The sequence below is a fragment of the Emys orbicularis genome, chromosome 11 (genome assembly GCF_028017835.1).
Source record: "Emys orbicularis isolate rEmyOrb1 chromosome 11, rEmyOrb1.hap1, whole genome shotgun sequence".
Lineage (NCBI taxonomy): Eukaryota > Metazoa > Chordata > Testudines > Emydidae > Emys > Emys orbicularis.
Window position 1 is genome coordinate 58,605,703 of NC_088693.1, and position 27,042 is coordinate 58,632,744.

Here is a 27,042-nt window from a genome sequence, read left to right on the forward strand (position 1 = left end):
TCTGTGATGGGGCCTAAGCTGCTGTCAGGTGACTCAGCAAGCACTGCAAATGCTAGAAGATGAAGGGTTATATGGTGCTGGCTCTCTTGTTTCCAGTTGTTAAATTGTATTAATACACTTTCAGTCATCACTTTTCCGTGTTAGAAACTGCTGTCATTGCCTTAGGGATATTATGTGATTGCAAATAGGATGAGAGGTTGTTTCCCAAGACGGCAAATAGAAGGAGCATGTAGTTCACAAGCAATTCCTCTAATACAGCGTTTCTCAAACTTCATTGCATTGTGACCCCCTTCCGACAACAAAAATTACTACACCACCCCAGGCAGGGGGACCGAAGCCTGAGCTACACCGCCCCAGGCAGGGGGCCCAAACCCAAAGTCTGAGCCCTGCCACCCGGGGGAGGGAGGGGGCAAAGCCAAAGCTTGAGGGCTTCAGTGTTAGGCAGGGGGGCTGTAACCTGAGTCCCGCCACCCAGGGCTGAAGCCCTCGGATTTCGGCTTCAGCCTTGGGCGGTGGCGCTCTGACTTCGGCTTCAGCCTCAGGCCCCAGAAAGTCTAATGCCAGCCCTGGCAACCCCATTAAAACAGGGTTGCGACCCACTTTGGGGTCCTAACCCACAGTTTGAGAACTGCTGCTCTAGTAAGAAGGGGTTCAATGTTTAGAAAAAGTTTGAGAACTTCTGCCCTACATAGTTCCAGATGCAACAACGCACCTCAATACTGACCTGCAACATCTTTTATTTAAATCCTGGGTGTCTCATATGAAAATCAAAACCTATGTTCATTTTACAGTGATTTTGTGATGTGGCTACACATCTGCTAGGGACTAGACTGAGACTACAAATTCACTTTTACATTAGCGTATGCAGGATTTAAACCCAGTGTTCAGAGGAAGAAGCCCAGTGCAGTAATACATTGCGCCTTTCACCTCACACATTAGTAATTTACACAATGACAGATGTAATATCGCTGAAACTTTTGACTGTTATTCAGATATATTTTAGTCTGCAAAGAGCTATGAATTAGAAGAGGACTGTGTCCATTTTTACACATAAAGAGAAAACTGGAAGAAAATAACTTACCACTGCTTTATGTCCTTGACATAGCTATTTACTAAGAAATGTTTGTTTTTACCTCCAACCCTGAAGAACAGCCACTGTTGGCAAAAAATCTTAGAGGGGAGTCCTATTCGTATTCAGGTCACCGGGAGTTTTGCTACTGACTTCAGTGGGACCACGATTTCACTAGTAATATCTTAGTATGACACATTTAATATAAAAAGAGAGCCAAATAAATGAAAATCCACTTGAAACTAATTCTAAGGAAAACACTGCTAAACAAGGGCTAATACATGCACATGGTGTGCTGCAGACTACTACAAATCAGCTCATGAGTCATAGTCTGGGATCAAAGTTCTTCAGTTTCCACTTTCCTCCACATTCCCAAAGCTCCCACCACAATGCAGCGTTTATGGAACATGTGTAGTGCTCCCTGCTCATCAACTACAGCTGGTCATCTCCATCTCGCTGGAGACAAAGTTATGGTAGCACTAAAACACAGGAACAAGCTGAGCTGGGCAAAGGAGGGTTTTTAAACAGATAAATAGTATGTACAGCAGAACAATGCAGTTTAATTTTGGGATCATTTTGTTCCAGTATTTGATAAGGCAGAACCATGCTTTAAATATGCTAACAGCATCCAAGCAGTAGACATGTGAAAGGATGGGAATCTGTAAATCAATGAAAAACTGAAAACAAACGGAACAAAACATAACATATCAGATGGAAGTATTTCATTATTCACCTTGAAGACTTACCTTCCCCATCTTCTATTACTTCTATTGGATTAAATTACACTGTTGCAAGAATTTACCCTTGAAAGTTCAATGAAGAAAGATGCACTGAATGGATCCAATTTTAGTTCTTATTGGACCCAATTCCAACTTACCACCACAGTTGCATGCTTACCTCATGGTATATTGACGGCTTGGATAATGAAGGGATGGTGAAAGATAAAACTTTGTTGTTCCCATCTTTGTCAGCAATTTCCTACAGCAGAGAAAGAGACATGAGGGAACTTGGTTTTGGACTCTCGTGATTATACCACACAGACATTAAAAACATAAATCATAAAGTAAGGCCCCGATCTTGCGAAGTGATTAATCTGCACAGGCCTTTATGCCTGTGCACAGTGCCACAAAAGTCAATGGGACTGCCTCCACTATAATAGATTGCGTTGCAAAATCAGGGCCTAAGAAAATTCATAGAAGAGTATTTGTTCTTTTTGTGACCACGACTTTCTCAGACCTTTAGGAAAGGATTAAAAGATTTTTCTAGTCCTACCTCTAATTTATAAAGCATAGAATTACATAGTGAAACAAGACTGATGCTGAAGGGCCAAAGGAATATATATGTATTACTGCTGATGAGTCATTTGCTAGCAATTGGTAATGCCTCTTGATAAACCCATCAAAAGGGAAAAGGTGAAAATGAGGGGACTGATTTCTGCAAGTACTGTGGCAAAGCAGTAAAGGATATATAGAATATTTTGAATACAGCTTTCACGTCAATAAAAGATGCATTTGCATATGGTGTGCTTGTGTTATAGCATAATAATTATAATTTATTAGAAGCAATCCTATACAAATATGCCAGAGTCAGCAAACCCCATCTTTTCACAGTCTACAATAACATTTCTAACACACTGAGTAGGAGTCACTCTAGTTTCGGTGACAATCCACTGAAGGCCGTGTACCGCTTCCACTTAGCGTCATGGAACAGTGTGGAAACGAGAGTGGGCTGCACTGATAAAGCTGCTGTCTGTCTAGATTTAATTAGTTTCTCAAGCACTTTTTCACTCTAAAAACCAACACAGTAATGAAGATAAGGAAGGATTTTTCTTTCATTTAAATCTGAGAATTTTTCACAGAGAAGATATCAGAAATATTATCCTTTAGCTCAGTGGTTCTCAACCTGCGGCCCAATTAGCACCCAGCTGTTTGCTAAAGAGCGGCAGGGGCTTGCAGCAGGGTCCAGGGTCGGGGTCACTGCCCAGCCCCTGTGGCAGGGTCCCAGGTCGAGGCTGCTGCCCGGCCCTACACAGCAAGGGTCAGGGTCGGCAGTGGGGTCGGGTGGGGGTTGCCACCCAGCCCTGCACAATGGGGTCCGGCTTCATGGTCAGGTCTGCTGCCCGGCCCCCACACAGCAGGATCCGGGGTTGGGGTCGGGGCTGCCACCCGGCCCCACTCAGCAAAGTCTGGGGTCGGGGATGCTGGCCTGCCCCGCATGACAGGGGGCACGGTTGGCAGCAGGGTAGGGACTGTCGCCCAGCCCCGCACAACAGAGTCCGGGGTCCCTGCTGCCCAGTCCTGCCACCGGGGCTCCGCTCCTGGCCCCACTCTGTGGAGGGGTCTATGGGCTGGGGGCACTGGGCATAGTGGTGGTGGGGGAGGATTTGGGAGTGTGACGGCGCCCTCCATAAGGCTTTATGGAAATATGCTTATGAATATATATGACATAATTGGAATATGTTCTGTGCTACATATGCCATGTAACATATCTATGTAAAGGTTATGATCTACTGAATCTATTAATCCTATTTGTATGCATGTATCATTTTTGTACTCAAAGTTATGAATACTGGCCGTGTACTGGCTTGATTTCTAAATAACCTTAGTAGAGCATTTGGTCAGTTCCTGGAGAAAGGAATTCACAAAGTTAAGTGCCCAATCAGGAAGCACTTAAGAAACAATGTGTCTTGGAATGCTCCAATCCACATAAGAAGTCGTCCTGGAGACATTCAAGATACCATGCGGGCAAGAGCTTCTGCCTGTAAACACTGTGAGTCATGCATGGACATGTGATTTGCCCAGGTGACTCCAGAACTCCATCTTGGAGCTGGACTTTGCATAGAAGAGAAGAGGGGATCTCCACCCACAAGAGAAAGTCTATTTAAGCCCCTGGGAGACCCCTCCATTTTGTCTTCAGCTGGCTAAAGAGAGAGCCTCTCCAACCCCCAGGATACCTGAAAGAAACTGGAACAAAGAACAGTAAAGGGGGTGTGAGTGATTGCTGGACCCAGACTTGCAAGAGACTAGTCTGTAAAAGGAAGCTTACTGGAACTGGTGAGATCTTATCTGTATTCCGTTTCTTACTATATTAGACATAGACTTGAGTGTTTTATTTTATTTTACTTGGTAATTCTCTTTGTTCTGTCTCTTACTACTTGGAACCACTTAAAATCACTTTTTACTTATTAATTAACCCAGAGTATGTATTAATACCTGGGGGGGGGGGGCAAACAGCTGTGCATATCTCTCTATCAGTGTTATAGAGGGCGAACAATTTATGAGTTTACCCTGTATAAGCTTTATACAGGGTAAAACGGATTTATTTGGGTTTAGACCCCACTGGGTGTTGGGCATCTGAGTGTTAAAGACAAGAATACTTCTGTTAGCTGCTTTCAGTTAAGTCTGCAGCTTTGGGGCAAGTAATTCAGACTCTGGGTCTGTGTTGGAACAGACGGGCATGTCTGGCTCAACAAGACAGGGTGCTGGGGTCCCGAACTGGCAGGGAAAGCAGGGGCAGAAGTAGTCTTGGCACATCAGTTGGCAGTTCCCAAGGGGTTTTCTGTGATCCAACCCATCACAGGGAGGTTTTGTGGTTCTCAACCTGCAGCCCAGGTAACTCATTGCGGCCCACAATGATTAATAGGTTAAGAATCACTATTCTAGGTTCTTATTGACATCTGCAGCTGGGTGCCAAGATACTTGTGTCTTCAGCTAGAGAAAAGTGTTGTTGAGTCACTCCCCATTTTACAACCTCTTCCTTCTATTTCAGTTTGGAGAGAATGTAGCAGCATTAGCTGCTGTGCTTATACACTGTGAATCATCCGACACGAGTTCCAGAAGGACCAGCTAAAGTGCCTTGATGAAAGCTGAAGCTAATGACAGATACTTACAACCTACTTCAGCCCAACAGATAAAAATCAAAAGCTAGTAGCCAGATTCTGATATTGCTTACACCAGCATAAATCCAGAGTAACTTGACTTTACTGGAGTTAATGTGGATTTACAAGTGTCACTGAGATCAGAATTTGGTTCCATGTCTCACTTCCCAGGCGTATGAACATAAAGCACTCTATACTAACTCTAACGCACGGCTAAAGGAAAACTTGTTATAATGGAACAGAGAAGGAAAATATTTTAGGACAATTTGTGTTTTAAAGCCATGTGAAATTGAAATTCTCATTACAAGAAAGGGCATATGCTAACAATATTGCTAATTTACCAGCCATGGCATATTGGCATAAAAATTAAGAATATAAATTTGTATGAGATGCATAATTTAATGTCCCTGACAGAATACTATTTTTGACAGCCTGAAATCATCCCTAAGTTTTTGACATCCAAATTTAGGAGTCTACAGTGAATAACATTTATTATCAGAGGGGTAGCCGTGTTAGTCTGGATCTGTAAAAAGCAACAGAGTCCTGTGTACCTTTAAGACTAACAGATGTATTGGAGCATAAGCTTTCGTGGGTGAATGCCCACTTCTTCGGATGCATGTAATGGAAATTTCCAGGGGCAGGTATAAATATGCTGGCAAGAATCAGTCTGGAGATAACGAGGTTAGTTCAATCAGGGAGGGGGAGGTCCTCTGCTAGCAGTTGAAGTGTGAACACCAAGGGAGGAGAAACTGTTTCTGTAGTTGGCTAGTTTCAGAGTAGCAGCCGTGTTAGTCTGTATCCGCAAAAATAACAGGAGTACTTGTGGCACCTTAGCGACTAACAAATTTATTAGAGCATAAGCTTTCGTGGGCTACAACCCACTTCTTCGGATGCATATCATGTCAAATTGCAAATGACACCATCAGATCAGGATTAAACAAAGACTGTGAATGGCTAGCCCTTGGTGTTCACACTTCAACTGTTAGCAGAGGACCTCCCCCTCCCTGATTGAACTAACCTCGTTATCTCCAGACTGATTCTTGCCAGCATATTTATACCTGCCCCTGGAAATTTCCATTACATGCATCCGACGAAGTGGGCATTCACCCACGAAAACTTATGCTCCAATACATCTGTTAGTCTTAAAGGTGCCACAGGAGACTCTGTAACATTTATTATGATGATGATTTTTTTTTTTATAGTCCCAGCCAAAAGATATTTCCCACCCATGCACAACTTGTGACTGAATGTTACTTTAGCCTCAATACTTCACCTTAAAAGGTCATTTGGAGTAACTAAATAGGAGAAGCCCAATATGGAAAGACTGAATAAGCATATTGTTCAGATAGGGCTATCAGCAAATTTCAACTCTTTATATATTTATACAGACTTACTAAATTCTTCTAGCAAGCACATTATACAGGGCAACAAAAAATCTTAATTAAAAAATTTAATTGTTTACCATAATATGTTTAGTGCTGTGCTGAGGCAGTGAATCTGATTTACAAGCTACCAAAGATGCTTCTACAAACATGCTTTTTCTGAACACTCATTAAGTTATGCTTTCCTCTAGGATAAACATACTTAAATGTAACTGCATTAATTCATTAGCATTTTTCATATTTTGCTCTGTTAATATTCCTGTGCCTTACTTTATTTCTACTGCTCACTGATTATCTTAAAGCTCTTCACACCCATCCCTCCTTATCTCACTTACCAAATTGTAAATCCCAAGAAGCAGTGCTTCAATGCAACCATTACTCTGTCTGTCCCTGCTGGCAGTAAGACGCAGATAAACCCAGATCAATTCTGGCAGGAACTGCAGCGTGAACCTCTTGAGTCGAACTTCAGAACTACGGTAGAGTTCAAAGAGCTGGTGGCAGACAGGTTCCAGGAGCTATAGAAAGAGAAAAAACAGCTCAAATGCCACTAATCTTGTGTATTAAAAAAATGCACAAATAAAACCACCACAACTGGCAAAACTGGCATCGTTGTTGGCAACCTTAGAGATGCCACAGATTGAATGGGCATGGAGACTAAGTTACCCACTCCCTGCTAAACATGGTCTTCAAGAATGGGGCTGAGGTACATTGATGAGGATTGTGATGAAGTTCGCACTACCTCGGCCCTTAATGTACCTGATCTGTGGCAGTTTCATCTTCCAACTCTGTCAATATGACACCTTTCTATAAGCACCAAATTCTTTTACCAGTGAGATGATTTGAGCTGTGCAGACCATACAGTATGTTCATTTTGCAACCCCAATGCTTTAGAAAAATCTCAGGTGTGGAAAAAGAAATACTTATTAGTGAGATAAGTCTATATCCAGTGTAAGGGCAGAGAGTGAATTAACCCTTTACCTAAGGTTTTTTTTTTTTTTTTTTTTAAACACACACAAACAAGAAGGGGCGGGGGGGCATTTTTGGTCAATGGTGGGCAAACTAATTTTTTAACAGATAGTCTTGTTTTAATTTGGTTCCCTTCAAACGGAAAGGCTTTCTAGCACTAACTAGAGCTAGATTCAATACAAGTAGCCATGTTTCCCCAAGGCCCTTATCAATTCAACTCGGTATGGACCCACAAAAAACATGCATTCTAATAGCCAATTGTGCCTAACTGGCAGTTTTGTGATATGCACAAAATGGTGAATAATTCCTTTTCATTTGTAACCTAAATTAAGATTTGAACCCAGGTCTCCACCTTGCAGAGACCCATGGAAAGCACATACATCTTAACTTTCTTTCCTGGCGAACAGACATATCAGATGCGTCTGAGAAATGTGCTCAACTCACAGAGCAGAAAATAACAAAAACCTAAGGCTTCATTTAAACCCCAACTAAAGTCAATGGCCAGATTCCCAATAGGATTTGGTTCAGGTCTTAGGTCAGTATCTACAAGCCACTCAAAAGTTTTGAAAGTGACGAAAGCTTTCTATCCAGTGACTATCATCTGTGTGCCTCAGTTTTCTAACAGATGAAGGCAACTGAGGCACAACTGATTTAATTTATTTTTTTAATATGGAGATATACCTATCTCATAGAACTGGAAGGGACCTTGAAAGGTCATTGAGTCCAATCCCCTGCCTTCACAGCAGGACCAAGGATTGTCCTGACAGATTTTTGCCCCCGATCCCTAAATGGCCCCCCTCAAGGATTGAACTCACAACGCAGGGTTTAGCAGGCCAATGCTCAAACCACTGAGCTATCCCTCCCCACCCCCCGACATGTTACTTGACCAGTCCAAGGTCACACAGCAAGTTATTGGAAGAATCTAATCACAGAGCCCAGATTCTCCTAACTAAAAGTCCCCTTTTCTAATCAGAAAAAACACTCTCTCTCATTATCACTTACTTGTATTTCTTCAGGACAGGGAGATATACAAGAGTCTTTAAATCAAATCATATTATCGCTTTTTGTATGACATGAGAAACCCATGTCTTACCACCTTCAGAAATCTTATTTTATTTCTCTCTCATTATAAGTGCTTAGTTTGAACATACAACAAATTTGCATGGAAGTAAACATCTGTATTGCTATGTAAATATATATTCATATACACATGCACAGATTTAAAGGCCTTTACTCAACTAAAAATCTCAGTGACACTAAAAATTAATTCAATACAACCTAGGCCATTATTGTCTTAAGAGTAACTGCTACATTTTTTCAACAAAAAGGTGAGGTTAATCAATAGTTTCATTTTTAGCATACAGTACAATATGGATGGTAAACGTACCATTTCTTAAACCATTAGTTGATTACATAAACTGTGACATCACATCCATGTAGAAAATCAGTCAAAACTCTTATTATACAAGGATCTGATACAAGCACCTTGTGTAACAGGTTTCTGGCTGACCGCTTCCTCACACTGAATGAAAAGACTTTTTATAACTAAAGCAAGAGACTAAACAAAGGGTGGTGAAGACTGTGCAGCAGGAAAAGGTTAGCAGAAAAAAATCTTGTATTTTGAAATAAAATATAGGGATTTAACAATAAATGTAAGAAATATAAGCAAGAAAGCAGAGCACCTCAAGACTCTCCTATTTAACTTGGGCTTTTCCTGGCATCACAAGCCAGTCAAGCCATCATCAGATCCCCTTGATGGAAAAACAGCCTTGTTCTACATGGATGAATATCTGGTTATTCTATTTAGCATATTTACTATAATACTTAGCACATATAGCACATTACATGTTCAAAGTGCTGCACTGCCACCCAAATTAAAAAAAGGTTGCGAAATCAAGCACTCAGTCAAGAAATGCACAGTTAAGGCTATACCAAACCAATAACCATCTTCTTTTCCTCATGACTTAACAAAAGGCCTTTTATACCTATATAAATGTCAGCTAACACAATACATACCATAATACAAAATGGAATTTCCGTAGAGACAACTACAGTAAGTTACATAACAGTGCAGTTTTCATACCTTGGTTTGATTTTTTACATCTCAGCAAGGTGTACAACGCAAACCAAGTTTTAAGGAAGTTCGTTCATTTTGTAGATTTCACTGAATCTTAACAGTAAGGCCAGGTCTTAAAGCTGCATATGCATGACTGCATATACTATACCAGATATGGTTACATAAGAAATTCCAGTATTTTATCATGATAGAATGAATGACCTTATTTTAAGGCATAAGCATAAAGGGGGAAAGTTAAGAGAAATCAGTTAATGTCTGTAAAGCACTTTGAACACGGGAAAGCACTGAATACATGCTTTTTTTATTTTTAATTAAAGATTGAGCTTTCAACGTTAACTCTGGATGTCCTGATTTGAGTACATGATTTTTCAACTTCAACACTGCATTAATGTTACTTTTTGCATGGAGTAGATATAGATTTCAGTTAATTTACTTGCCCTTGCCTTTGCCCCATACCAATGAACCAAACAAAACAAATTGTGAACTGTCAATGAACAAATTGTATTTTAAAAAGTAAGGAAAATATCAAGTGCCCCACTTACACTTCAATTAAATAAGCCACTTATGAGCACTCTTTGCTCACTTTATTTAAATACTTTATTTAAAACTGCCCTTCTCAATCTTTTCACTATATTAAGACCCATAAGGGAATTTAATACTTTTGCAAAATTAAACTAACTTTACTTGACATTAATTTCTCAGTATAACTGTTGTCCCTGGAGAGCAAGCCTTTTCAGCATGATGAACAGCTGCTAATAAAACACACACCTCTGAAGGATAATATTATTGTAATGTATTTGTTAACCTACTATGGAGCCAGCAGTCTTCGAGAGATTTGTTTTTAAAGCAAATTATGATGAGAGTGTATCTGAATGCTGCAAATCAACTTTATTCTTTAATAATACTGTAGATTTTAAACAATGGTGCAGCCATGATGAGGCTCGAGTTACGCTAAAAATTCATACACCCCTCTTCATTAGGAAATACATTCCCTAATTCCTTGTACCCAGATTTTTACTACTCATGTGGTAGAATAATAGAAGTCTACAAGCAAAAAAATTATCCTCTTGCCAACATAGAATCCTATAGTCCTATGAAGATCCCACCTCCTAGAACTAGATATTAGTGCAGCACTGAACATTGTAAAAAAGCCTATTATGTTGTTATATTTCCCTTATGTAGAATAAGTTTGGAAGAAATATGCTAAGGAAAGTCTTGCCACCTTGAAAGTCAAGATTTTAGCTGATATTTTTGGAGCAGATTCTGATCTCAGATGCATGCTATATGCACTAGCATGAATTCCTAAATACCTGGGCGGAAGCCAAAGCGGTGGATTTAGGTTTTTTTAAATTTATTTTAGGGCTGTCGATTAATCGCCGGTAACTCATGCGATTAACTAAAAAAAAAATTAATTGCAATTAAAAAAATGAATCGTGATTAATCAGTTTTAATCACACTGTTAAACAGCAGAATACCAATTGAAATTAAATAATATTTTTTGATGTTTTTCTACATTTTCAAATATATTGATTTCAATTACAACACAGAATACAAAGTGTACAGTATCAGAGGGGTAGCCGTGTTAGTCTGGATCTGTAAAAAGCAACAAAGAGTCCTGTGGCACCTTATAGACTAACAGACGTACTGGAGCATAAGGTTTCGTGGGTGAATACTCACTTCGTCAGACACATGTCAGTGTACAGTGCTCACTTTATATTACTTTTGATTACAAATATTTGCACTGTAAAAATGACAAACAAAAGAAATAATATTTTTCAATTCACCTCATACAAGTACTGTAGTGCAATCTCTTTATCGTGAAAGTGCAACTTACAAATGTAGATTTTTTTTTTATGTAACTGCACTCCATAACAAAACAATGTCAAACTTTAGAGCCTGCAGTCTTACTTCTTGTTCAGCCAATTGCTAAGAGAAACAAGTTTGTTTACATTTACGGGAGATAATGCTGCCCGCTTCTTATTTACAATGTCACCTGAAAGTGAGAACAGGCGTTTGCATGGCACTTTTGTAGCCAGCATTGCAAGGTATTTACGTGCCAGATATGCTAAACATTCATATGCCTCTTCCTGCTCCAACCACCATTCCAGAGGACATGCTTCCATGCTGATGATGCTCGTTAAAAAAAGAAGAAGTGTCAATTAAATTTGTGACTGAACTCCTTGGAGGAGAATTGTATGTCTCCTGCTCCATGGCTTTACCCACATTCTGCCATATATTTTGTGTTACGGTAGTCTCAGATGATGACCCAGCATATGGTGTTTGATTTAAGAACACTTTCACTGCAGATTTGACAAACACAAAGAAGGTTCCAATATCAGATTTCTAAAGATAGCTACGGCACTCGACCCAAGGTTTAAGAATCTGGAGTGCCTACCAAAATCTGAGAGGTACGAGGTGTGGAGCACACTTTCAGAAGTCTTAAAAGAGCAACACTCTGATGCAGAAACTACAGAACCTGAACCACCAAACAAGAAAAATCAACCTTCTGCAGGTGGTATCTGACTCAGATGATGAAAATGAACATGTGTAGGTCCATGCTGCTTTGGATCGTTATTGAGCAGAACTGTCATCAGCATGGACGCATGTCCTCTGGAATGGTGGTTGAAGCATGAAGGAACGTATGAATCTTTAGAGCATCTGGCACGTAAATATCTTGCGATGCTGGCTACAACAGTGCCATGTGAATGCCTGTTCTCACTTTCAGGTGACACTGTAAACAAGAAGCGGGCAGCATTCTCTCCTGCAAATGTAAAAAAACGTGTTTGTCTTAGCAATTGGCTGAACAAGAAGTAGAACTGAGTGGACTTGTAGGCCCCAAAGTTTTACATTGTTTTATTTTTGAATGCAGGGTTGTTGGGTTTTTTTGTACTTTCATGATAAAGAGACTGCACTACAGTATTTGTATTAGGTGAATTGAAAAATAGTATTTCTTTAATTTTTTTTTTTACAGTGCAAATATTTGTGATCAAAATAAATATAAAGTGAGCACTGTACACTTGGTATTCTGTGTTGTAATTGAAATTAATATATTTGAAAATGTAGAAAACATCCAAAATATTTAAATAAATGGTATTCTATTATTAATTGTGATTAATATTTTTAATCGCTTGACAGCCCTAATTTACTTAGATATGAGTCAATTTTCAATAATACAACAATAGAGTCAGACCCTTAAAATGGATTCTCCTTTTGAAGTTTTGGTTCTTTGTAACTTTGTAAACTATGGAGGTGCAATCAGATGCTTTTTTTCTGTGTAAGGGAAAACCTTTGAAACATTCAGAGATATAGATGGCAAGACAGAGAGGGACAGCAGAGGCAATAGTACTGTTACAATTTACAACAGTTTCAAGATGAATTCCAAGCCTCCCAGTCTGAGAGGAAAAAAGAGAGGTCAGTATACAAGCTTTTAGTCCTACCAGAAAAGCAAAGCAGCATTTTAAAATCAAGCTCCTTGTTAGGAAAGGATTACCTGAACTTCTTCAAATTCAATCCAGTAAACAGCACAGGCACTCTTGGAGACTGTATCTGAGAAGATAAGAAGCTACTTTCCTGTGTATTCCTCACATTTTCATTTAAAAGCACACAAGAGACTAAAGATGATAAATCTTTCCTGACTCTTTTGATGATTACTATATAGAAGTGTCAACATAAAGTGGCAAGTTTGTGTAATTTGTTCAGAGTTTAGATTCATCCATAAGACTTTCCAGTAGTTCCTTCTCATCCTCTCCCCAGTATTCTATGGAATGGAAAGCTTAATTCTATGTTAATTGTCCAAGTCATGAGCCACATTCATAGCTATGTTTTCACTGTACATATTTAAATTTGATTCTGCTCTCAGTTACACCAACATAAATCAAGAGTAATTCCATGGAAAGCAATGGAATTACACAAATATAACAGTAGTGTAAATGAAAGAAAAATCAGGCCTAGTCATAATTTCATACTGGAGTAGGACATTTATTCCATTCTCCACCGAATTAATAAATCATGAGTGAATAAAATAAAATTCTTCAAGCCAAATTAGTCTAAAGAGTACTTTGTCTCGGCTATGGCTAACTGGCTTCCAAAAAGCAGCTCAGACTGAGTTACAACCTAAAACTTGTTATGTCACAATGACCAGCCAAACCCAGCAGCAGTGTTCAATATTCTTTTGAGAGCAACTGGTTTGCCTTCTAACAGAGAGAGAGATTCAGCAACAGTCAAAAATGAGGGAGAGAAAAAGGGGCAAAACGGAGAAAGAATATTTTCCCTGCATCAATCCCAGGTTAGAACAGCAACAGACAGTTCTTAATTACTATGATTTATTTAGAAAAAGAAAAAGGAAATGCCTTCTCTGGGAGTCTCCTACCTCATTATTTGGGTCCTGAATAACCTTATAAAGAGCTGGCACCAGTGATTTTTTCCGGTGCAACGTTGATGCATAACCGGAGATTTGATTTTCAGGTAAAGCCTAAAGTAAGAGATATAGACAGCAGTTACTATAATGAGTAGTTCATGTGTAAGCTTTCATGTATTGACAGATATCTATGAACATGATAAATCCAGTTTTGATAACATTAAACACAACAATAACAATCCCTGAGCTTCAGTCAAGACAAATTCACAACTTACTACACTAGTAAAGGTGGAATTCTGTCCTTTCAGTACTGATTCAAGCAAGCAAGCTATCCATAAACCTTACAGTGCTGGGACCCAATCCTGCCTGGTGCTGAATGCTATGAATATTCATCAACTTGTGTGATAGTTGAGGACATTCAGCAACTTCCAGGACTAGGTCACTATACAGCTCTGGGCCGCACCATATTAAAATTATCTGCCACAAACCCAGTCTAGTCTCTAGATCCTCTCCTCTTCTCTTTCTCCCTGTTCAACCAGGAACTTTTCGAAACCTTATATAAATTTAAACTTGTTTTTAAACCTATGATAAAGCCTCAGATTATTAAAAGTGAAAGTATTTTAAAAATCCAATTTACTTGTTTATCTGCTGCTTAATTTTATATTTCTCTCAGCTCAATAAAGGATGTTTAGATTTGGTTTACAGTCAAGACACTTTCACGTCCTTAGTCATCTGAAGCATGGAGTTCATCCATTCTACAAAGGAGGGTATATTTTTTTTAAAACTATTTTCACGGGAGTTTTTTAAATTGTGGAAACACTTCTATTAATCTTAGATTTAATAAGAAGTTGGTTAAGTTTTTAAATTTTGTGAACAAGTTGACAGTTTCCCTTTAAATTCTATCAGCTTGATTTACAGCGTGTTATGTGCTTTGAAGTGAGATCTGCATAGTATGCTATATGCTCTGTACTATTATAATACATATTTGTATTCCAAATTGTGCTTTTTATATTAATACCTTTCTATAAACATCTACACGTTGTGCAGTAGAACAGATACAAAAGATTAAAAATCAAAAGAAGCTTTTACACTTTAAATGTTTAATCATTAGCATTCTTAACATTATATGCCATTAAACAACATTATAATTGTCATACACCTACTCAGCTGACCTTGAATTCTGATAGCCATTCTTCCACCACACCACGTTCGGATCCCAGCATTTTCTTACAGCTTATTCTCCTTTCTTACCTTTAGGAACAAGAAAGAGAAGCTCAAAAGGTAGAATGCAATTCTGGCAACAAAGCATAGTTCTGTATAACCCTATTCTAAAGGGGAAGACAGTTCCAAATCTGATGGTTTTATTTTACATCAAACATTACCAGATGTTGTAGTTCTGAAAATTAGTCCCATTTTCTAATGATTTTTTTAAACTGTTCTCTTGATCCTCCTAGACATAAAGCTATAGTACTTCAGTGGGTCAGAGAGGACTCAGTGCTCCAGGCCCAAATTGCACATTATCTAAGACAAACACACCATCCATCCCAGTGCTCTTACCAAATATAGTACAAAGAAAAGACAACTGGAACAACTGAAGAGCATCATGGAACAAAGCCATGTGACAGGTTGTAATGACAACTCTGGATATGGCACAAAGCAAACACAATTTCATAAAAAATAATATCTTGGAAGTCATGGTGGCAGTATATTTTATTTCTTAAAGCTGTTCTGGAGGAATTGTGAAGTTTCTCTTTCAAGCTGCAACACTATTTTAGCAGTAAGCTGTATTTTTCAGAAAGCTAAACATACAAAGCACTATTAGTTTTTTTTAAAACCACACAATTACTATTATTACTTTCCTACCATATAGCAGTTTTATTCTAGAATCTTGAGCTCAGACAAAAACAGGTCTCAGGCCAAAACCACGGAGGTTTATGGTGTCCGCTACTTGCATACTATTTTGAAATAAATACCCTAATCTTATTAGCTATCTCTATTTAAGTACAATATTTAAGTTGCAGCTGTTTTCTTAAATTAATGTAGGGTTTTGTTATGTAGTGTGGATTTCTGAGGTATTTAAGCATCTAATATTCACATTAAATGGATTCCTTTTTTCTTTTTTTAAAAGGGCCCAGAACTGAGTCAGTACATTACATGAACTTTAAACTACCTAAATACAATGTTTAACACAAGAGAGGGTGCATTAAATAAAGACATCATTTCATAAGCACCAAGATCAATCCTTCATTGGCAGAGGGCTGGACACAATGACCTAGTACATTCTTTCCCTCTCCAATTTCTATCATTACTTTCTTTTTATTATAGTCTCAGCACACAGACATTTAATTAGAGCTATGCTAAGCATATTCACTAAGCTACTGTTACATTTAGAAATTGTTGTGATGTGTCAGCTGCAATACTCTGACCCACAGTCTTGCATTCGGGTCCAAAACCACCATTACTAATTTGCCTTTTCACAGGAAGACAAGTGTTGTTGCTAAACAGAAATAAAACAGACAATAGGAAAATGTATATAGTAGATACTAATAGATATGAAAATAGAACGTCACAGAACAAAATATTGTGAAACTATCCATTACTTTAATACCTTCACCACAAGAAGAGATGTCTCGCACAAGAAGAAATACAGGAAAATAGCCATATGCAAATCTGGCCAGCGTAAAGCCCAGTGCACACCTATATTTCTGTAAGGCTATATAGCAATAGCTTGCAGTCTTCATAAGAGAATCTGTATAGTAAAAATATACAGTAATAATGTATTCAAGTTCAGATGAACTGACATCGTTTAGGAGTGCTTTTTTAATGTATTATGGAAGTTCTTGCTGGAAAAATCCCAAAGACCTCTGATGAATAGATTTTTGAATAAATCATAATCTATCAGAAACATATTGCTCATGCTATCATAGCTTCAAAGGGAAATCATCATTAAAGCAAGGATGAACAACAAAAATTCATGGCTAACAAAACTTTTGCAAATCTCACTCGCTAACTTATTTCTTTTTCACTTGCAAAGGAATAAAGGCACAATTAGATACAGGAAGTCAAACAAAAGGTAGAGACAGTCATAACATTTTTCAAAATAGCTAGTATGTATAAACTCCTGAGAGTTCTTCGTAGTCCAGTTTAGATTTGCACAGAACAGGAGGTTAAAGGAAAAATGTTTGACTTGAGTATATTAATAAATGGGAGTAAACAACTAAAATTAATCTAATTAAATTAGATTTAAAATATACTTTGCCATGTCATTTGGAAAAGGCCCTAATAAACAATAAACTATTCTTCCAAATATTAGTGTTGAGACTTGACTTTTTTTCCCTTCCCTTTTTATTTAAATTTTAAATACCCTATTTACATATTTATTTACAGGTATTTCAAAATATGTTTTCACCAGGGATATCTGGCACAGGCTCAGACAATTAATGTTTCTATTATTACTTAAAAAATTTAAATCAACACCAGTACAATTATGTAATCCAACCTCTCTTCCCCTATTCCACTGTTTTGCCCTTCTCCATTTAGCAAGTTGACGTTTCTATTTCTTACAAAATACAAGTCAAAATGGCTATGCCATTAGCACCAAATATCATGGGTAACATATTCACACAGTTCCGAGAGTAGGATCTGCTAGCTGATTTGAACTCCCTCTGCCACTTGGCTACCTTTAAAGAACCAAAATACTACATGACTCTCCAATATTTAACAACAGTTAACATTGTTTTTAAATTTGTAAGTGAAGGAGTCGAGGATTTAATATTAACCCCTTTCTTCCTGCCTCCTCTTTCCCCACAAGCCCCAACCACCAAATGAGTTTGCCTCAAAACAAATCATGGGATTTAACAATACAATAATACATTTGGGGTTCTGTTTATTTGCCTTCTGATTTTTCAGCATTTAGAATTCAGGTTTTCAAGCTTTGCTCTGCAACCATAAGATTGCAAACTGAGATTCTCCTGTAATGAAATGACTCCAGGAACTGGACTTTTAGGAAAAACACCAAATATTGATAGAAATTGGCCCTTTAAGGACTAATTCATTAAATCTAGTGAATATGGAAAATTTAAGTATAGGATTTTGGTGTTTATTTTACTTTTAGAAAGAACCAATTACAGTACATTGTGTCAGGATCAGGGCAGCAGGAATCTCCAAATCTCCAGTTTGAATTCAATATAGGTTGGTAGCGATCCAAAGTAATTACTGCCTCAAAATAGTTTAGTAGTATAAGTGAAATAAATGGGTGTTTTGAAACCAGTCTCTAGGAAATGTCTATATCACAGAAACCACCACCATAAGTTGGACCCTTGTTGACAGTCTCAATAGATAGGTCAAGGATTGCATTGACATGGAGACCCAACTACCCTCATGTTTAGAGCAGTCAATCCACACTAACGTTGAGTTACATTGACTGAAAGACTGAACTCACTCCTGGCTAAGCTGTACTAGATGTATGAAAATAAATAAATAAAACAAAACAAAATTCTATCAGTTTCCAGTGCTGTCAACAGGCACTTTTTAGAAGCTTTTTAAAAAAATGATATTGATATTTTAATGGAGCACAATGGGATGATGTAGGGACTTTGATCAATTTTGTTAGTAAAATACTCACAAAACATGCACAAGATGCTAGCAGGGATTTTTACAAATTCGAAGCATCCCTAAACAGAGCTTCCAACAGATGCATTAAACCAAATTAACATGCTACCATAGAAATTTCAATCTGAAAACCAACCTGATGAGCAATTCAATTAATTTTTATTATACAGCTCTCTGTTAAAAAATACTCTAAGGCATCAGGGCTGTTCAAGGCAGCTACTACAAATATTATTATTGATATTTAGCATGGCTACAGTGTCTTTTATCTGACAATCTCAGCGTATTTTACTAATAACTAATTCAGACTCAACATCCCTGCAAGGCAGCCAAGATTTATACAGGAAGGCAGGGAAATGCTCTGATAATCTGGGCAGATAAATTACTACACCTACACAGAAAACCAGCTACGTGGGAGATAAAAAGAGATGGTTGTTTATCAGTTCATAGCAACACAATGAAAGAGTTTAGGGCAGGAAATTATGAAGAATCTCTTTTCTAACTAAAATTATTGAGAAAATGTAGACAGGGAGAATGCTGAATTTATTCAGGTCACCATGTTTAAAATACTTACACTCTTATAAAAAAAAATGCCAAGGGGGCTTTGAAGTGTGGCTTGCTCCCTATTGATGCATTTATAAATTCAAGAGGCTCATGAGCAGTAACTTTTTTTTTTTTTTTTAAAGCTTTTATTAAATTTTACTTTTTCCCCTCGGCGGCCCAACTTCCTGGCTACACCTCCATGGTGTAGTGCAGGGGTAGGCAACCTTTCAGAGGTGGTGTGCCGAGTCTTCATTTATTCACTTTAATTTAAGGTTTCGCGTGCCGGTAATACATGTTAACGTTTTTTAGAAGGTCTCTCTCTATAAGTCTATATTATATAACTAAACTATTGTTGTATGTAAAGTAAACAAGGTTTTCAAAATGTTTAAGAAGCTTCCTTTAAAATTAAATTAAAATGCTGATCTTACGCCGCCAGCCTGCTCAGCCCGCTTCCAGCCTGGGGTTCTGTTCACCTAGGCCTGCAGCGGGCTGAGCGGGGCGACTCGAGGTCAGGGCAGAGGGTTGGGGGGGTGTGGAGGTGCAGGGCAGAAGGCTGGACGTTGGGGGCGACTCGAGGTCAGGACAGAGGACTGGGGGGGGGGGTGCAGGGCAGAAGGCTGGGGAGGTGTGGGGGGTGCAGGGCAGAAGGCTGGGTGTTGGGGGAGGTCAGGGCAGAGGGCTGGAGGGTGTGTGGGGGTGCAGGGCAGAAGGCTGGGGTGCTCGGCTCGTGGGGGTGCTCCCAGGCCCCTGCCCTGAGCGGCTCATGGCAGGGGGCTGGGAGGGATATGCCCTGTTCCACCCGCTTCCCCAAGGCCCATCCCTACCTCTCTCTGCCTCCTCTACGGAGCAGGGAGCACGCTGCGCTCGGCTCTGCTCCACTCCCTCTCCCCCTCGCAAGGGCTGTCGCCGGCAGGGAGAGGGGGGAGGAGGAGGAGGGGCCGGAACGCACCAAGTTGTGGGAAGAAATGAGGGAGGGGGGGAGCTTGGCTGCCGCAGGACCAAGCTTCTTCCTCCTGCCCCCGCAGGGGAGAGCGGTGGGCGGGGGGGCTGAGTGGGGCGGGGGGCCAGGACCCCCCCCACACACACACACCGCTCTCCCCTGCAGGGGCAGGAGGCAGAAGCTTGGTCCTGCCGCAGCCAAGCTTCCCTCCTCCCCCGCTTCTTCCCCCAGCGTGGCGCTTTCCGGCCCCTCCGCCCCTCCTCTCACCGGGCAGGCAGCGTGCCACTCAGAATCGGCTCGCGTGCCGTCTTTGGCACGCGTGCCGTAGGTTGCCGACCCCTGGTGTAGTGGCTAGAACCTGCTCGCCAGGCAGAGTATGGGACTGAAAGTGCTGAAAAAGAGCAGCAACAGCTGGAGCAAATTTGCCACTTGCTGTCCAAGAGAAGAATCCAGACCCAGGCACAGCCAGTGAGCCACCCATGGTAGGAGAGGTGCAGGGAACCTTTGTGAAAAAGGAAAAGTGTTGGGGGCTGCTGCAGGAGCTAATGGTCACCCTATTTGTATTTGGGGAAAGGAAGGAAGAGAGAAGCGATGCCCCCATTGGCCTGGGACGGCGAACCACGGCCAGTGGGAGCCGCAATCGGCCGAACCTGCGGACGCGGCAGGTAAACAAACCGGCCCGGCCCGCCAGGGGGCTTACCTTGGCGGTCCCGTGCCAAAGGTTGCTGATCCCTGTTTTAGAGCCAGATGTCCTAGGTTCAATTGCTACAAGTGACCCATACAAGATGGTTATTATATTAGTCACCCCTGTCAGATGATTTCTGTTATCAGTAGTGAAGCACAGAAAACAAAGTGCAAATCTGTTTGAAGACAGCAGGACAAAGGCCTCAAAATAAATGTTACTACATGTGATAAAACTCCTTCCGCTCCAACCTCCCCCACAAAGACTCTTCACACATCTTTGAGAACCCAGGGGAAAATATAAAAAATACAGTATAGCCTTTAGGAATACCAAGTGAGAAAATCATCTATATAGGCGAGACAGCTTTTAGATTTAACAAAAGAGCAAGAAGTAGAAATTAATCATTGCAAAGGAAGAATTCTTCCCTCAGAGTACACAGTTCCCCTCCAAAATACCACAATTGATAAATTATCCTTTTAACCATTCCTCTCTGCTAAATGAAGGATTTCCTCAATTTCTTTATCACAAAAAGCATAGCTGATCTACAGTGTAGGAAGACAAACTTTTTAATACTCATGGCTTGTAATAGTGGGATAGACAAGAAAAGTGGAGGAAGTTTTAGATCATTGTCAGGAGAATAAGGGAAGGGAGAAGCACTGCATTAATATTAACGCAAACTGGAAAAAAGCTTCGTAAAATGTACATTAGGTCAAGTATAATCTAGTGTTGTAATAATGGAGGAAGGGAACTTCTTTCTGTGTACAAAGAATATAGAACAAATTGATTATGGTTACATTCATTTATTAATACGATTGTCTGAAATTGCATTTATGCTGAAAATTACTCCTGGTTGGAGCTAGTGAGATTATATTTTAAAATGTGAATACTGTTCCTCAAGACATAGGTTAATTGTTATAGAGCTGAGTACAGACTGTTTTAACGTGTTTACTTCTGGCCAGAGGCATTACTAACACACACGAAGACTTTAATAAGGTTTGTGCCTTGTCACATGTATTAAATAGCCTCCTTTTCTTTTTCAACTCTTTTGTTTATAGTTCACAGTAAAGAGATTGTGTTAAATCTCTTTTCCCGAAGTTTAAGAAGGCTTAAAAAATAAGTGTAAGGAGATTGGAGCCATTAGGTATTTGGACAGATTTAACACAGACCTCTCATATCCACAGAAAACTCACCTCTCTCTTAACAAACAGTGAAAGGAACTTGGTATCATTCAAATAGTTTCCCTATTACAATACTTTTTCTTTCCCAAATCAGGATATTCCTGCCCTGGCCAGGGAGTAAAGGAACATGTTGTACAGTTCTGTAGCCAGCCTGCCAGACAACGTAGCAGTGACACTTGTGAGCAGTGGCGCTGGAAAGAGTGCAGAAGTGTGGGGTGGGGGCCAAATTTGAGGCAGTGGCATTGTGACCTAGCACATGGGTTTGCCTTTGGCTTCCATTTCTATAGAAAAACCAGAGGGGTGGCCTTCCCCTCCAAATAGGGACACTTACAAGTCAGCCCTACGTATTCTATTCAGTAACATCCCAGACAGTGTTCAGAATTACATGCATTTGTCCAGAGCTCAGACTTCGGACCCTATGTGAAGCTGCAGAGCCACTATACTGACTCACCACAGAAGCCAGATCAGATGGAGTTTTAACTCCATTTCAGGGATATAAAAAAGTCTGAGGGTCACAGAGAAAGGAACTAGAAAGAAAGACAGGAAGACACTCTGGCTATGGTTTGAAGGTTGCTCTAGGACAGGGATCAGCAACCTTCGGCACGCAGCCCATCAGGGTAATCTGCTGGCGAGCCGCGAGACATTTTGTTTATGTGGACCATCTGCAGGCACGGTCCCCCGCAGCTCCCAGTGGCCACGGTTCGCTGTTCCCGGCCAACGGGAGCTGCGGGAAGCAGTGCGGGAGAGCTGCGGGGGGCCATGCCTGTGGACCGTCAACATAAACAAAATGTCTCACGGCCTGCCAGCGGATTACCCTGATTGGCCGCATGCCGAAGGTTGCCGACCCCAGCTCTATGATATAAAACAAAATCTCACTCTCCTCCTCCTCCTGTTTTGCTATTAGGTGGGTGGATAGAGGGAAAGGCACAGAAATGGCCTGGCAACTACATCCATTCACACTACCAACCAGAGTTAAAAAGTAAGTTCCTGGTCCCCTGGGAATGGTGAAGAATAACGTCCCAGATCCTGAGCTGCCACGTGAAAGAACCCTTACTGATACTGTTTCCATAGGAAAACTGAGTCAATAATACCATAAGACAAACAGCTGACCCTCCTCTTCCCGTCTCAAGCACGCCCCATCTGCACCAGACCAACCCTTCCCAGAGCCCTTGAGGGAGCACTTCTAACTTTCCCTCCCTCCCACCCCACCACCACTACCGCCAGCCTGACCCTCTCAGAGCCCTCGAGGGAGCCCCCTGCCTTCTCCAGCCCAGCCCTCCCGGAGTCCTTGCCTCCCCCATCCCACCAGCCTGACCCTTCCAGAGCGCCTTCCTCCCCCACTCTTTACCTTACCCTCCCTGCTAGTGAGCCTCTCACCCTCGCATGCTGGGTTTGTCCCACTTCCTGGATCTGGCTGCTCCCCCGGCACCAAGAGGAGCCACTGCTGTGGTTTTGGCAGGGGGGCCGGCACACAGCACAATGCAGAGTGGGGCCTGGTTGTCACATTGTATGTGGCGTGACAAAGAACAGGACCCGGGTGCTGGCCAGGTCACAGCACACCTCCTCCTAGACAGGAACGTGTTCAATTAAAAAAAAAATAAGCGGGGGAGGAGGGGATGACACTCTGTTTCTGGCACCTATGCTTGTGTGCTCTGAACACTGTCCCATCCCAGTCTCTGCAGCCAGAAGGAAGGCAATTAAGAGTGTGCTGGAATGGGATCAGAACAATGAGGCAGAGTAGTATGGAAGATTTTGGGGGCTACATGAGGCATCTGGAGGGAAAAAGTGTATTCTAAGACGGTGAAAATGGTGAAGGGAAGCAAACAAAACAGATGAAAACAAAGTCTGTGTTACATTAAGTGCCTTTCCTTGGGGAAATTGTATATAGCCTAGATAAAGATGAGTCAATATTCCACCAGGGCTCTTTGAAGTTGTGTCATTTCCCCCAACCTCTATATTGCTGCAGGAGACTTTACTTGTGCAACAGAGTAGGCTTATTTCTTAAATCTTGCTGTGGAAAAAGGGGTAAACATTTGTTCATGGAACAATGGATACTTCAGAAGTGCGGACAGATAAGATGTCCAAATAAAACTATAGGCACTGAGAGTGGCTGCATCAGTATAATGCCTTTGACAGGACCTTAAAACCTGGAGCTGAAAAAAAGTCTTGCTTTAAGAAAATGAGAAACAGAAAGTACTTTATGAGGGATCTGTACTTTAAAGAGTATTTGGGAACACTTGCCAGTGACCAAAAGAGAGAAAAGATGAAACAACGCAAAATATCTAGAAGTTGTGGGGGGCAGGGATTTAACCTGACTTTTGCCAAAACCTATAGCATTCACCAATTTTGAAATTCTCACAGATGTCATCTACCTCCTTTGAACTACAAACTCTTTGTTCTGAAACATTTACCCCTTCTGCAAGGAACAAAACCATAAATAGAAAATTTCAGGAAAAGGGAAATTTTAAAAAAAGAGAGAGAAAAGGACTAGAATATTCATGTTTGGTTTTAACCCTGCAAACCCTTATGCACGTGCTTAACTTTACACATAAGTAGTCTCACTGATGTCAGTGAGACTACTCACACGCATAATGTTAATCACATGCACAAGTATTTGCAAGATCCAGGTCTCACACAGTAATAGGAGAATATTATAAACCAAAAAATTGAGAATTGGAAAGAAAAAACAAAGTAGGTGCAGGGTTAAAAATATTAAATTAAATTTTTCTATTTGTTTTTAACAAATATTTAAATATTTTCTAAAAAATGTGCTCTAGTTCAATAGGCTTGATATAATAATTACTGTATAATTCTATGGCCAAAATTATACAGGAGGGCAGACTAGATAATTACAACGGTCTCCTCTGGTCTTCCACACAAAAAAAAAAAAAAAAAAAAAAAAAAAAATCTATGAATCTATAACCTTCCTTCTATTTTGATTTTTGTTGGAAATTTTTTGATTTTTGTTGGAAAATTTTTGATTAATAGAAGAACTGAGAGTTTGATAAATGGAAGATATTAAAGTAGAAATAAATATCCCAAAATTGATTTTTTTTAAGAACATCGAGGCATATTTCTTTGGCACTTTGCTTGTTTGAATTGGACTACTCATGACAGTAAGCACTGCACTGGCCACTAAGTAGTTCTATGATCACGCTCTGTGAATATTCGCTCTTCACGGCAAGGATCTGTCTTAAGTGTTTCTTAAGCATGCAGTATTTTTTTGGGTACTTAAACAGTGGTAGTAATAATAACAACAGTAGATTTACTGGAATTTAAGAAGTACCTGTTCTAGTAGCTCGTTTCAGTAGCACTGCTTTTTGCATTAAATACTATCAATAATAAAAGATAACTAAATAAAGCAAGCTTTGGAAACAAAAATATCAAACAATGTCATTCGCAAGTAGATTTCGGAAGCCAGTGATTAGCAGTCATAATTTGCATGACACCTGAATACGTTTATTTAAAGACACCACAGGAAACACCAGAGGAGAAGTTACTAAAAAGTCATGATTCTGTTTGTCATGATTGGTATAAAAATTTTCTATAGCATGTGCCATGTCCAACTTTACCTCTGTTTTAAGAAGTCAGTTCTCTAAAGAAGGAGGAGGAGGAGGAGGAGCAATAATGCAGCAGTTTTCCAGTCTGGAATGCATCTGTCAAGCTTTAAAATATTCCTCAATTCTGTGAAAGATGAAAATAGAAAATCTGAGATAATCAAAACAAAGACACAAGACGGGCTTTGGAAAACTACACACTATACTTATTTTACTTAATACATTTTTCTGCATCATAGACAAACTGCAGAAATTACCAGCTAAAAAGCATTACTAAAACACTCCATTCCACCCAAAAAAAAAAAAATCTGTAACAAACACAACACGCCAAACAGTGTTTTACCCTAAAAAGGAAAAGAACCAGAGATTATTTGAAATTTACTAGGGACTTTGTAACAGAATTTATACGGAAGGTGTTCAGATGCTGTAGTGACTGGCAGCAGTATAAAACACAAAGATAGAAAGAACACTAAAAATGAAATTTGATAACCAACAGTACATATAAAAGATACCCATAAGACACACTTATTAAAAGGAAATTAGAATTTTTGCAAGATTAAGCACAATCAATACCCTGAATCTTCAGAACATAAAAATCAGAAGATCAAAACCATAAGAGCAGCATGTCTTAAAAAGTGTTCCTTCTTCCCATCACAAGCATTTTGTTCTGATATCTATTTACTACAAGGTTAAAAGTTTGAAAATCACTTCAGGGAAATTGCCACCACCGAGAAAAGTCAGTATACTTGCCAATATAATGTAGGAGCCATTAGCTAGGCTACGTTGCAAATAAAGATTTTGTACACCTCAGATCACTTCAGGATTGCTGAACTCCGAAGACTGCACCTTCTTATTGTCAGTATATTTTAATGACTTCAGTATAGTTTAAGAGTACCTTGGATTATCTTACTGTATTACTGAGCACTTTCAGTTGTACATTCAATACTACAGGGCTCTTTCACTCACGCTGAAGTGTGCACACACACGAGCCAAGCCTAGGTGAATTAGTGAGAATAAGATGCTGAAATCCTATGATGTGTTTCCAAAGTGTATGGAACTGTTCCATTCTATACTGTTTAAGTTACTATTGTACCTTCTCCAGTACAAATGGTTAGTAAAAAGTCCCTTTCTCTCAATATTAGTAAAACATATATTAAGCGGAACAGCAGCTCACATTAGGCTAAATTTCAACTGTTAGCCTTTACAACAAATAAAAATAGGGTGAACTTAAAGGGACAGTATGAATTTTCTGTAATCAGACATTTTCATGCAATTTCTTACAGGAACCTCTAAGTAATATCTGATTATTTTTTTAATTCCTTTTAAAAAAGGGGTGGTTCTTCTCCCGTGTTGATATTCATATGGATCTTTTCAAGCACGTAAAAAATGACTATCCAAGTGGAACAGTGAAACCAACTATACGCAGACTGCTGTCAAATGCACAAAATAGACAGAAAAACAGAGAAAAATATTTGTCCACTCTTTCAGCTATAGTAATCTCACTTGTTACTTGAACTCTAAAACAAATTTTTCAGACAGAAATGTTAGTATTTCAAGTAGATGTTCTCCCTTTCATTCATTGTAGCCAAGAACCCTATAAACTTCCATGTTTTAGAATAGTAGTTGTGATTAATCTCTGAGCAAAAGTATTGCCAAGCTTAAAATGAACAAAGGTATTGTCAGTTTTAGGCCTCAAACTTCCACTTTGCAAAGGTAAAAAGGGCATGCTTTGCAGAAGTAAGCTAAGACTTGTGGTCAAAACGCGCTGCAAACAGATAACACATTCTAACTCCTATAAAAGGAGAT

At 39.7% G+C, this 27,042-nt stretch overlaps 1 protein-coding gene across 1 annotated transcript in view; it reads right to left on the reverse strand.

The window, feature by feature from the left end:
- HYCC2 (hyccin PI4KA lipid kinase complex subunit 2) overlaps nucleotides 1–27,042 on the reverse strand; it is an 88,874-nt gene that overhangs the window by 27,794 nt on the left and 34,038 nt on the right. The window contains exons 2-6 of the mRNA XM_065413598.1: nucleotides 25,252–25,363; nucleotides 14,901–14,979; nucleotides 13,741–13,842; nucleotides 6,664–6,843; nucleotides 1,967–2,047 (exon numbers count right to left, since the gene is read on the reverse strand). Of these exons, the coding sequence (XP_065269670.1) occupies nucleotides 1,967–2,047; nucleotides 6,664–6,843; nucleotides 13,741–13,842; nucleotides 14,901–14,951 (414 nt within the window). The 5' untranslated portion in view covers nucleotides 14,952–14,979; nucleotides 25,252–25,363. The remainder of the gene's footprint in view (nucleotides 1–1,966; nucleotides 2,048–6,663; nucleotides 6,844–13,740; nucleotides 13,843–14,900; nucleotides 14,980–25,251; nucleotides 25,364–27,042) is intronic.